General features: G+C 50.2%; 1 protein-coding gene across 1 annotated transcript; it reads right to left on the bottom strand.

Moving 5' to 3' along the window:
* Nucleotides 1-817: 817 nt before the first annotated feature.
* Nucleotides 818-3,929, bottom strand: LOC135312022 (uncharacterized). The gene is made up of 4 exons (XM_064443877.1): nt 3,284-3,929; nt 2,885-3,163; nt 1,468-1,530; nt 818-1,357 (listed from the first exon to the last, which is right to left on the bottom strand). Exons 1-4 carry the CDS (start codon nt 3,324-3,326, stop codon nt 993-995), a joined length of 750 nt encoding a protein of 249 aa, XP_064299947.1. The 5' UTR covers nt 3,327-3,929; the 3' UTR covers nt 818-992.
* Between the last annotated feature and the right edge of the window lie 8,634 nt (nt 3,930-12,563).

The raw sequence follows: 12,563 nt of genomic DNA, 5'->3' as shown, positions 1-12,563 counted from the left end.
TGAGCTCACACATAAAAAGTCCAGTGGTTCCGTGTGGCCCAGTGGTGAGCAGTGAGTGCGTGCCGTCACCCGGCGAGCTGAGGGGAGGTGCACGGTACGTGAGTGGGTGGGAGGCATTCCCCCATGCCACTAGGGACCTCCTTTTGCTGTGTCAGCTTAGTCACCCAGCTGCAGCGTGCTGAAGTGCCCAGGGTGCTCCTGTGCTGATGCTGCCCTCCACTGAACAGCGGGAGGCCATCACCCTCCAGTTACCGGGGCAGCTGCACCATGGGAAGGCACCTTTGCTTTGGTTTTGCATGTGGGAGGAAATGCACAGCCGCAGGATTTCATTTTGAAGTTTGGATAAGATGCAAGCACCTCTTGGAAAGGAAGACTGGTAAACAAAAGCGAGGCTGGTGAGGGCTGCTGTCAACAGCCATGGCAGAGGGTCATCTCGATGCGTGGGGCTGATGCTGTGGGGCGCTCCCTTGTGACTGGTGAGCCTGGGGTGCGAGGGTGTGGAGGAGATTAGCTGCTTTGGCCTCCCTCCTGCTGGTGGTTGGCCACATGCAGCAAGCCGGTGGTAAGCGTGTGTTGCTAACTGGCTTGGAAAGGTGCCCATGAGCAGAGGGCTCAACGGAGAGTCAGGCAAGGAGAGACCCCTGCCCCTGTGTGTTGGCAATGGAAAGGGTCCCTCTCTTCCAAGAAAGAACTGTTGTCAAGTCCTTAATTTTGTCAGGCCTCCCTCACTCTCAGGGGAGTGCTTAGATGACAATCAAGCCTTCCTCTTAAGAGCCATGTTCACTCCATTTATGTTGAAGTGACTGGGACTGTCTTGTTTCTGGATATTACAGACATGCGTGAGTACTGAAATGATATGGTGATCGTTATCATCATATGTTTAGCGTTTGTCAGAAACAAATTGCTGTAATCCTTATCCAGTTGCAGAAAATCATGAGAGGGGAGTGGAACAGGGAACCCTCTGGATTTTGGCAGAGTTCAGATCTTGTGGTTCAGAGTGCAAAACGACCTTTTTGTATGGCTAATCTTTGCCGATCTAACACTGTGATGCCTTGAAAAAACCAGTAGGCACAGTAGTAAGTGCCAGAATCACTCGGCGTTAAATAACCTATCCTAAGACTATAGAGGGGCTTCGTAGAATGCTTCCGAGTTTGAAATCTCCTTTTATCAGCACTGTCATCAAAAACAGGTGACTGCCCCGACATGTACAGTATCCTCTTTGGTGGCTGCCCAGGAAGATGTTTGTACCAGTGCACAATGTTATCGGCGCTCATCCGGCACTCCATGCTGACAGAGCTGCCCTTCACCTGCCTCCGGAGCGCTGGGGTTTGCACTGGCACTGCCTGCGTGTCTCCACCTGGAAGGGGAAGCAGAGAAATTGTGTGAAGGGAAGAAACCACTGGAGTTTGGAGCCCCGACTGTGCTCTCGGCACACGGGAAGGAGAGGGGAGAGGAAAAAGGGCTTACGGGACCACAGAGAACTTGCAAGAAGGACTGGGAGCAGCAACATGTTGCCCGTGTGGGTTAAACCTGGAAATGAAATGGAGAGAAAAACGTTATAAAGCCCTTCAGGTGGAGAAAGCTCCAAACAAGTGGGAGGAGGAAATGACTCATTTGTCACATCCAATGGTCGTTCTTCAACTTGCTACCATGGCGGGGGGTTAAATTTATTGACAAGCTAAACCCCATCAGCAACGGTGTAGAAAGGAGCTAAAATAGTCAATTTGAAGTAATTTTTCTTCCTCTATCAATCTGCTACATTCCTCTCAGACTTACGTGCTGAGCTCACACATAAAAAGTCCAGTGGTTACATTCTGGCCCTTCCCAAGGACGTTCTCCTGACCTCAGACACCCCAAAGCTGTCCCAGAAGCACGTTTCAGCAGCCTTTCCTAGAACATACTGCCTGCTTTGGTAGCACAAATCAGGTAAGTCATAGTGAACTGTCACCTCTGAGTCTTCCTTAAAGCAGCTCCAAACTGCCTCGTCCCCTTATCCATCTACCCCAGACACGGTGATGTGACGCCAGGGTGAAGCGTGCGTGTCTCCCAGGCAGCCGTTTTCTGCCCTCTGCTGTTGCTTGTACTTTTCCTCATTTCAGAGCCCTGCAAAGGTGCCCTGCACAGGCTGCATGGCAAACGGTCACTTGGGCAGCAGCCACCACACAGCACTCTCTACGCTGGGAATGATTTCTCATTTTCTGACCCAAAAGAGATAATCAACTTTGGACTGCTGTAGTCTGCAGCTTTCTCTCGTAAATGATCTTCACAATAATTTCTCGGGGCCGTCTTTTCAGGAGAGGCACAGTATTACAGACCCTTGCCTATAACAAGGGGTCCTAGGGCGTATCGGTGTTAGAAGCAGCCCTCCTCATCACTGAGTGACCATCATCAATGAAACATTAGGGTGGGAGTGATGAGTGAGGAGCATCACCAGTATCGCCATCGTGACCTGGGTGTGAAGTCTCCCAGGCTACCTCTTCAGTGCAAATATGCCCCTCCTGTGCTGCCTGCCTGCCATTTGCTTCATTTTTGCCAGCTCAGACTGTATGTGGGGAAGTATCTGCCTTCTTGAAAGACAAAACTGTGCCACTGTCTACTTTCAGCTGTAACGCCATCACGCACAGGAGGGCTCCTTTTCCCCAGCACAGCGCATTATACCAGTTGAGGTGCAGAATGCTGCTTTTCTGTGCTTTTCTCTCTGTCAGTTATTTAGACTTACATACGCAGCATGAACCTGTTGTGTTGTTTTAGAGGCAGGAAGGTGCAATGGTGTTTCCCTGCATTTGACAGAAAGCCTGCCGCTCAGGGTAGAGGCAGCTTTGTGTACGGGCTGCCTGTGCTCTTCTGGTTCTGTGGGACTCCCAGTAGGCACAGTAGTAGGTACCTTCATCGCTGGAGTCGATGTCCCTGACAGTTAAAGTGCAGACATCTGTGTCTTTCTTTGAAGACCCAAACTTGTTTCTATAGGAACTGTCATCATAAACAGGTTGAGCTGATCCGATATACAGAATCCGTTCGGGAGCTTTGGGTGGTATATGTCGGTACCAATGTATATACGCAGACCGGAAGTCAGATATGCCCTCGGCTTTACACTCAATCCGTGCAGTTTTCGTTTGCCGTTTGGTAGTAGATACTTGGCTCTGCTTCAGAAGCACTTGTCCATCTAGAAAGAAGGAGAGAAAACACAAGGAGCGCTCTTAGCCTGCTGTTCACTCACACTCGTAAACAAGGGGTACCTCCTGCCGCTGCCCCGTGCCATGCTGTGGTGACAAGGGGAACCTACGAGACCAGGCTGCAGCCAGAGCCAGGAGCGGGAGCAGCAGCATCCTGATGGCTCTTGCTGGCGTCTGCCTTCAGGAAGAAGGGGACAGATCTCCCGACAGCAACGGAGAGCTGCTGCGGCTGAGGAAAGGAAATGACTCACTCGGGCATCATCCGGAGAGGCTCCGCTGGCAGCAGGCAGGTGACGTTGAGAAAAAGCAGCGTGGCTGCACCCTGCTGAATGTTAACAGCCCGATTATAGCTTTTACACAAGCAGCACAAACTCACCTGATTTCGCTCACTCTCTCTCTCTCTCTCATGCACTCTCCCCCCAGATTACTTTAACTCATTTAACAAAGTAATTGTGTAGTCTGAAGCAATTTTACCACTGCTTGTAAAGTAGTTGAAGGCTGCTAAACAATGTGTGGGGTCAGACGCTTTTCCTCAGTCCCACTGCCAATAAAAGGAAGCAGAAGTAAGAGCCTGAAGCTTAATGAATTTGAAGGCCCTCAAACTCCTGCTCATCGCACAAGTTGAATGCCAAAGGCCAGGAGACTACACAGCACCATCTGGGAGCTCAGAAGGAGGATTGCTGCGCTTGTGACTGTTTCTTGTCACAGGTAAGGTGAGAGGTTACAGCCCAGAGCGGCATCTCCAAATGTACCTTGTGCCAGAGGCTGGGCATAGGGTCGGTCTTTTGGGATCAGAGCACAGCGGTCCTGTGACCTTAACAATCAGTTGTTTGGCTGCAAACAGAAAGGGGTGAAAAAACTTCAGCTGTCTTTCTGTTTGAACAATGGAAGTCTGAGGATCTGTTTTATTGTTGCTGTTTGTTTTGCAGGCTAGCTGCCACGTTGGACGAGAAGCCCCGCTGAAGTCAGTTGAGAGACTTGTGTTTTTTAACTTAAATGAGGGTTTGATCCTCTCCAGATGGAAAACAAAGAGAAACTAAGACAAGATTCTCTACCTGCAGAGGAGTACAAAATGAGTATCTGATATCTGCAGTCCTGAGCGGTGCTTCAAGTTTGTTTTCACTTGCACCCCTCTGTTCTGCCACACAAATGGTGTAACTGGGGACTTATTCCAAAGATGTAGCTTGAAGGGTAGTGGGCCTAGAATGATTTTTCCTTCTGCCAGCTGGCCCACCCGGCCGCCCTGTAAACCCACCCAGAGACAATCCAGCCAGACCTATGAAAACGCCACCTTGTTGTTGGTGACGTGAAACCAGAGCTCTGCTGGTGCTGACTGTAGCGCGTGTCTGCAAAGCCCGCGCTAGCTCAGCAGGTCTCTTGGATCTGGCTGCCTGTACAGTGTGTCTGATTCAAGGCCGATGGCGAAGGTAGGGTGGGGGTGTTCCTGCGTGCGGTCAAACACTTCAGGCTCCGGTTCAGGAAGCAGAGCACGTCTTTGTGCAGGCCGCCTATGGCCTTCAACCGCTGTGCATCCCACCTCGCACAGTAGTAGGTAGCCGAGTCTTGCAGAGTTACTTTGCTCACTGTCAGGGTGCAGACAGATTTGGCAGGGTCCTTCTCAAGACTAAATTTCCTCTCATCGGACTTGTTTTCAAGGAGTGGCCTGGAGGACATGTAGGCAATGCGCTCGGGCGCTGCACCGGGCCTCTTTCGGTACCAGTGAATGAACAGGTTGTTAAAATCAGGATGGGAGACATGGCAGGTGATTAGCACTGTTTTGCTTTCTGGCTTGGTGATGGATCTTGGGGTTTGCTGCAAGACTTGTGCAGACCTGCCTGTGTGAAAGAAAAGGAAAGATGAAACCCACGAAGCTGAGATAAGAGAGTGTGTCCTTTGCCCCTGGTGGACATGCAGGCATAGGGGTGAGCAGGGCACGCACAAGAAAAACCAGCCGCCAGGAAGAAAAGAAAATACTCAGCAGCCACATTGTCACTGCCCTCCTTATGGCTTCCTTTCAGGGACAGGGTCAGGACCAGACTCAAGTGGTGGCAAAGCAGTTCTGAGTGGCAATGAACCACCCAGTGAGACTGTGCCAACTGCGATGTGTTAAATAATTATGCACAAACCATTTCCTTTGATTGACACTTAAGTAGAAGGCAAACAAACAAAAACAAAACAAAACCCACCCATTTAAGAAGAGAGCCCACTACTGAGGCAAACATTTTTCTTTTCCCCTCTTTCCCCCAAGAAATTTGCTTAGATGATCAGTAATGAGTCTTTTTTTTTTCTTTTTCTTTTTTCTCAACATACAATTTCTGTGCTCTAGCTTTCAAAGTCCGTTCTTCATACCCAGATTTTAAGGTACATTAGCTATCAGAGGGCAGAACAGAACAGATGTCCCTTGAAAGCAGGCAAAACTGCTGCCCTAAATCCCTGAGACCAGGAAGCATTTCTGGGTAATTGCTCCTGTATGTCTGTTTGTACAGACATACACCTCCATGCACCTATTGTTGCCTGCTGCTGGAGGCAGAGCGCAGGGTTGCACCCTGCACCAGGCAAGGAGGGACGTGGGGTTACACTTTGCCTCTACCTCACGCTGGTGATGCAATTCCCTTCTGCCTATCCTTCCAGGTTAATCACCTAAAGCAGCCAAGCAGGGCTTGTATGGTATTTTTCACAACTTGTCACCCTAGTGTATTCTTGCAGGTCTGCTGAGCCTGGCAAGCAGGACCCTGGAGTCAGGTGAGGTTTCCAGCCCTTGGGAGAACAGAGGAAGTTTTGTGTTAGCTGCCTGATGGTTTTCTAAGGATGTGAGGTCCCAGTAAGTGCAATAGTAGGTAGCCTCTTGCTGCTTTTTTATTTTATATCTTGTCAGAGTACAGGTGGACTCCATCCCCGCCTTCTCGTCCCAGAAAATATCTCTGTAAGATTTGTCAGGAAAAGAAGGGTCCCCCATTTGCATGTCCAGAACGCACTTTGTTGTTCCTCCAGGGTTGTGTTGGTACCAGTGGAGGAAGGTATTCAGAAAGTGTGACCCAGAGAAACGGCAGCTGATCCGCACGGTCATTTGCACGGCTCTGCTGGTGGAACGTTTTGGCTGCCTGAGGCTTTGCATCCATCCGCAGGGAAAGCAGAGAAACAGCACTGTTGTGACAGCAGCAACCAGCCCCCAGGGCTCAGAGATTGTCACTCTCCCAAACCCCTGCAACTTACATCACCAGCAAAGGGCTGATGCAGCCAGAAGCACCTTCAGCAGCAACTTCTGGGTCGTGTGATGCCAAGCCTGCCTCCGTGAACCAGCCAGGAGCAGAGTCCGTCCCCAGCAGAAGGGAGCAGCACATAGGAGGACAAATGAGTGATTCAGGTGGCCATCACCCAGTGGCAGCTCCTCTAAATGCCTTGAGCTTTTTGGGGCCATAGGAGGTCTCCTCTGCCTCTGTATGAAGGTTCCATGACCCACTGAAGTTCCCAAAGGTAAGTCCGGTGTGAGCAACTACAGCTTTTCTTTAAGGAAACTGCCTCAGGACTGTACCCAGGTCCTGGGACTGTAGCCCTTGAAAAGTTGAGCCAGAGCCACTGAGGAAGGGCTGTGAGTCAGATCAGCTCCAGCCGTATATTGGGGTGTGAAGGTTCCAGCGCGGAGGTCACACTGGTGGGCGGTGAGTCTGTGCTGTCCCCCAGAGGTCTGCAGGAAGTGGGAGGCATTCCCCCATGCCGCTATGGATCTCCTTTTCCTGTTTTCTGTTTCAGCTGCAACATGCTGAAGTGCCCAGGGTGCCCCCGTGCTGGTGCTGCCCTTCACAGAAGGACTTAAAGTCTGTTCTCCCAAAGCCCAGGGTTGTGTTTTTGCCCCGCTCCCTCCTCTCGGGAGCCTGAACCACACCAGCTCACGGTCACCGCAGCCAAGGCTGTCCCATACCTTCACATCCCCCAACAAGTCCTCCCTTGTTTGTGAGTTGGAGGGGCAGAAGACCACCCTTCCTTGTTGGCTGCTCGGTCACCTGTGTTTGGAAGTTGTTGTCAACTCACGCCAGAAACCTCCTAGATGGTTGTGAGGAACCCTCACATCCCGCAATGTGAAGACACAAGGCGAGCAGCCTGCAGTTAATATCTCAGGTCACATGCTCTACAACCTATTTTTCAAAGAGTTAAGCAGGCCAGACACATGAATAGTGAGGCGTTACGTATTCAAATCTTTCCAAAAGTCCAGCCAAAACAATGTTCAGAGCCTGCGGAACTGGAAAACCACCACAATGGAGGTATTTGTGTTCATTTGTGAAGGCCCAGACGCATTAAAGGAGTATCTCACAGGATACTGAGGATGTGCACTCTGTCCTACCGCAGAACTCAGAGGCACAAAACTGTCTCAGTTTTTCTGACGTAGCTGTCAAATGGCAAATGGCAGCTTTCCTCAAACTCGTCTTTGATCATAGACCCTGATTTGTAACACTCAGTGCACCTAACCCAAAGGGCCTGAGAGTCTCTGCTTGCCAGGGGCACGGCCCCTGGCTGAGGATTTAACTTCTGCCCTGGACACACCAAGTGAGAAAGTGTGACAATAACATTGGGCTTTCTGGGGTGTTGTAGAAATTTGTCAAGAGCGAAATGCAAAGGAAGGTAAAAAAACAACACATGAAGGAGAGTGTGCAAGATCATCTGGTCTTCCCTCCTTTTAAATTCATGTAGGTTTTTTTTTAAAGAAAACACAGAGGGGATGGAGATGTCTTTCTCTGCTAGCTCCAAGGATTCTAACAGAGAAGAGAAATTTGCAGTTGACATTTGTTCAAAGAGACGGGCGTGTTCACTGTCAGGGGAGTGCTTTCAGGACAATCAAGCTTTCCTCTTAAGAGAATGAAGCCTTCATCTTAAGAGCCATGTTCACTCTATTTATGCTGAAATGACTGGGAATCTCCGATTTGTGGATGTTGCAGATATGGGTCAGTACTGAAATGTACTGAGTTCAGAACTTGCGGTTCAGAGTGCAAAACGACCTTTTTGTATGGCTTCTCTTTGCTGATCTAACACTGTGATGCCTTGGTAAAACCAATAGGCACAGTAGTAAGTGCCAGAATCATTCAGCGTTAAATATTTTATCCTTAGAACATAGAGGGGGTCTGATGAAGGTTTCCAAACTTCAAATCTCCTTTTATCACCACTATCATCAAAAACAGGTGACTGTCCCGACATGTACAGTATCCTCTTTGGTGGCTCCCCAGGAAGCTGCTTGTACCAGTGCACAATGTCATTGGTTCTCATCTGGCACTTCATGGTGACAGAGCTGCCCTTCACCTGCGTCTGGAGGGCTGGGGTTTGCACTGGCACTGCCTGCGTGTCTCCACCTGGAAGGGGAAGCAGAGAAATTGTGTGAAGGGAAGAAACCACTGGAGTTTGGAGCCCCGACTGTGCTCTCGGCACACGGGAAGGAGAGGGGAGGGGAAAAAGGGCTTACAGGACCACAGAGAACTTGCAAGAAGGACTGGGAGCAGCAACATGTTGCCCGTGTGGGTTAAACCTGGAAATGAAATGGAGAGAAAAACATTATAAAGCCCTTCAGGTGGAGAAAGCTCCAAACAAGTGGGAGGAGGAAATGACTCATTTGTCACATCCAATGGTCGTTCTTCAACTTGCTACCATGGCGGGGGGTTAAGTTTATTGACAAGCTAAACCCCATCAGCAACGGTGTAGAAAGGAGCTAAAATAGTCAATTTGAAGTAATTTTTCTTCCTCTATCAGTCTGCTACATTCCTCTCAGACTTACGTGCTGAGCTCACACATAAAAAGTCCAGTGGTTCCGTGTGGCCCAGTGGTGAGCAGTGAGTGCGTGCCGTCACCCGGCGAGCTGAGGGGAGGTGCACGGTACGTGAGTGGGTGGGAGGCATTCCCCCATGCCACTAGGGACCTCCTTTTGCTGTGTCAGCTTAGTCACCCAGCTGCAGCATGCTGAAGTGCCCAGGGTGCTCCTGTGCTGATGCTGCCCTCCACTGAACAGCGGGAGGCCATCACCCTCCAGTTACCGGGGCAGCTGCACCATGGGAAGGCACCTTTGCTTTGGTTTTGCATGTGGGAGGAAATGCACAGCCGCAGGATTTCATTTTGAAGTTTGGATAAGATGCAAGCACCTCTTGGAAAGGAAGACTGGTAAACAAAAGCGAGGCTGGTGAGGGCTGCTGTCAACAGCCATGGCAGAGGGTCATCTCGATGCATGGGGCTGATGCTGTGGGGCGCTCCCTTGTGACTGGTGAGCCTGGGGTGCGAGGGTGTTGAGGAGATGAGCTGCTTCGTCCTCCCTCCTGCTGGTGGTTGGCCACATGCAGCAAGCCGGTGGTAAGCGTGTGTTGCTAACTGGCTTGGAAAGGTGCCCATGAGCAGAGGGCTCAACGGAGAGGCAGGCAAGGAGAGACCCCTACCCCTGTGTGTTGGCAATGGAAAGGGTCCCTCTCTTCCAAGAAAGAACTGTTGGCAAGCCCTTAATTTTGTCAGGCCTCCCTCACTTTCAGGGGAGAAGAAGAAATGACTTAAGGACCAGCAAGCTCAACAAAGTGATGATGAAAAGAGAAATACGAAATGGCGTTTATGGTGAAGGGAGGGAGGTGCAAGGAAAAGGTTACTCATCTCCGCAGCATCCCATGATAGTCTCCTGCGTGGGCAACTCTTGTTAATCAGAGTGAAAACTGTGTTGGCAATTGATTGCTGAGGACCTGAAATCCAGCCCTTCTTGCCAAAACCTACCAGGACATGTATAAAACAGAAGCAGTACGTTGTTATTCTTCTGATCACAGATACCTTCTGGTACGTTGTGGAATAATCGCTGGGGGTGACTTAGAAATTACACTTATGTTTTTAGCAAAGGTACATCATGGAAGAAGCTTGCAGGGGAGGGTGCGGCTGACAGGTCAGAAATCCATTCTATGGCAGTTCCCTAGGCTCGTAACATTAGACGTCAGCAATGCCAGGGGAACTTGGTGTACTGCGTCTAAGAGGATTTGTCCAGAGATGGAACGGTGTGGAGACACTGTGGCCAGGCTCCGTGACCATGGAGCTGATACACTGCACATTTGGCCAGGCTCTGTGGTCAATGGCAACTCGCGGTACCATGGAGCTGGTACACTGCACATTTGCTACCTTGAGCCAACACTCTGTCATGCTTTTGACAAAAGGCTGTCCTTTTTGTCATTATAATACCAAAGCACACCTCCATCCCAAAAGCTACCTGCCTCTAAGGTGCAACCACCCCTCACTGGGCAAAGCAAGGAAACTTTACACCAGTCATAATAAAGGTATGTATGACTAGAGTCACTCAAGCTCCACCTGAAAGGTCAAAAATAGTATAAATTAGGCTTAGAGAAAGGGGGTGTTGGGGAAGACACCATCGCGTACCACTCTGACTTCTGGGACCAGTCGATGGGCTGAGCCTCTCTTTTACCCTCACTGGGACGCCTTTGGGTAAGATTTGAGCACTTGGCTATATGTGCTGGTTTTGGCTGAGAAGGGGTTAATTCTCCTCACTGTGGGTGTCGGCTGCCTTTCCAGCTTCCCGCGCTCTGCCGCGTGGCGGGGGGGGCTGGGAGGGGCAGGGCCATGGTGGGGACGGCTGACCCCAACTGGCCAATGGCAGGTTCATTCCATACCATGTGACACCATGACCAATATATGGAGGGGGGGCAGTGGCAGCACGCGTGAGCGGCGCGGCGTCGGGTCGGCGGGCGGCGAGCGGCTGCGGCACGGGCGGTTTGTTTCTGCGGTTCGTTCCCCCTCTCCCCTCTCCCCTCCCTTCCCCCCCCTCCCCCGGGGCTTTGCACCTCTCGTTGTTCTCCTTTACATTGCTTTTCTACTGTTGTTTCTTTTAATTTTAATTATTAAACTGTTCTTATCCCAACCCACAAGAGTTACCCTTCTGATTCTCTCCCCCATCTACCGGTGGGGAGTGAGCGAGCGGCTGTGTGGGGCTGAGCTGCCGCTAAACCACGACAGTCTTTTTGGCGCCCAACGTGGGGCTCAAGGGTTGGAGATAACAACAGCTGCTGGTCACAGCACTATGTTGTCTTTTTTGCAGTTGGTGTTAAAAATCGGTGTTGGTTTGTTGAGTCTCCTGTGTTCTGCTGTGATTAGTAATGTTTTGCCTGCAAGATTTGTTATACAAACACTCGTTTTCAGCTTTATCTGGTATTTGGGGTTTTTGCTGAAACCGTTACTGTACTTCGGATACCACCTTGTTGAGGCAATTAGCAATTATACCTCCTCCTCTGAGAGATTTTATATGGAGGAAATACAGAATAATACCTTTGCAACTTTGTTCTATGATGTCTGTGCCTTTGTTACAACAACGTCTTTGTATCTTGAACATCCTTGGGTGGTTAAGGTGCACTTATTGTTAGTTTTTGGGCATGTTGTTTTGGTTTTGACTAAGCAACTTAAGAATATCACCCAGAAATCTGCCCCGAGGCTTGATAGTTATGAGTGGCAGGGCATGTGGGATAGCATGGGCAAATACCTAGGGCAGTGGGCACCCCCAGTGTTTTGGAGTTTCACCCCCGAACAAGTGCAGAATCCTAAAAAACTAGTAGAATATTTGGAGAAAGTATGTTGTTACGCTGGGAACTCCAGAGAGACACAGATAACTGCAACATGCTGGGGTCTGGCCCATGCATACCGAGCCCTGCTCAACAGCATTCAGTGCCCCCAGGGGGAAGAGAATGTCTCTGGATTGAAATGCAAAGTGACTGGCACTGCAGACAATCCAGCCCGGACGACAGGCACTGCAGCCACTCAAACCCCCACAACAAGTACCGGAGCTAGCTCAGAAAATAAACCCGTACCAGTATCAGTTGCCCCCATACACAAGACGAAATATTGGAAGCGGACATCAACTCGTTTAGAACGGGATGATGAAGAACCAGGGCCATCGCGGGGAGAGGAGGGAGAAGTAATAAATGAAATAGAGACCACCCGATCCCTGTCCTTAAGCGAGTTGCGAGATATGCAAAAAGATTATAGCCGTCGTTCAGGTGAGCACATTGTCACCTGGCTGCTCCGATGCTGGGATAATGGGGCCAGTAGCCTGGAACTAGAGGGAAAAGAAGCCAAACAATTGGGATCCCTTTCTGGGGAAGGGGGCGTCGACAAAGCAATTGGAAAAAAACCACAAGCCCTCAGCCTCTGGAGGCGACTCCTGTCTGGAGTGAAGGAAAGGTATCCCTTTAAAGAAGATGTTACATATCGCCCAGGAAAATGGACAGCTATGGAGAAAGGGATCCAGTATCTAAGGGAATTAGCTGTGTTTGAGGTGATTTATGGTGACCTGGATGATCAACGGTCATCCAAAGATCCAGATGAAGCCGAGTGCACACGACCCATGTGGCGGAAGTTTGTACGGAGCGCACCATCTTCGCA

This window comes from Phalacrocorax carbo, chromosome 2 (assembly GCF_963921805.1).
Source record: "Phalacrocorax carbo chromosome 2, bPhaCar2.1, whole genome shotgun sequence".
NCBI lineage: Eukaryota > Metazoa > Chordata > Aves > Suliformes > Phalacrocoracidae > Phalacrocorax > Phalacrocorax carbo.
This window is presented reverse-complemented; position numbering and strand designations above follow the sequence as displayed.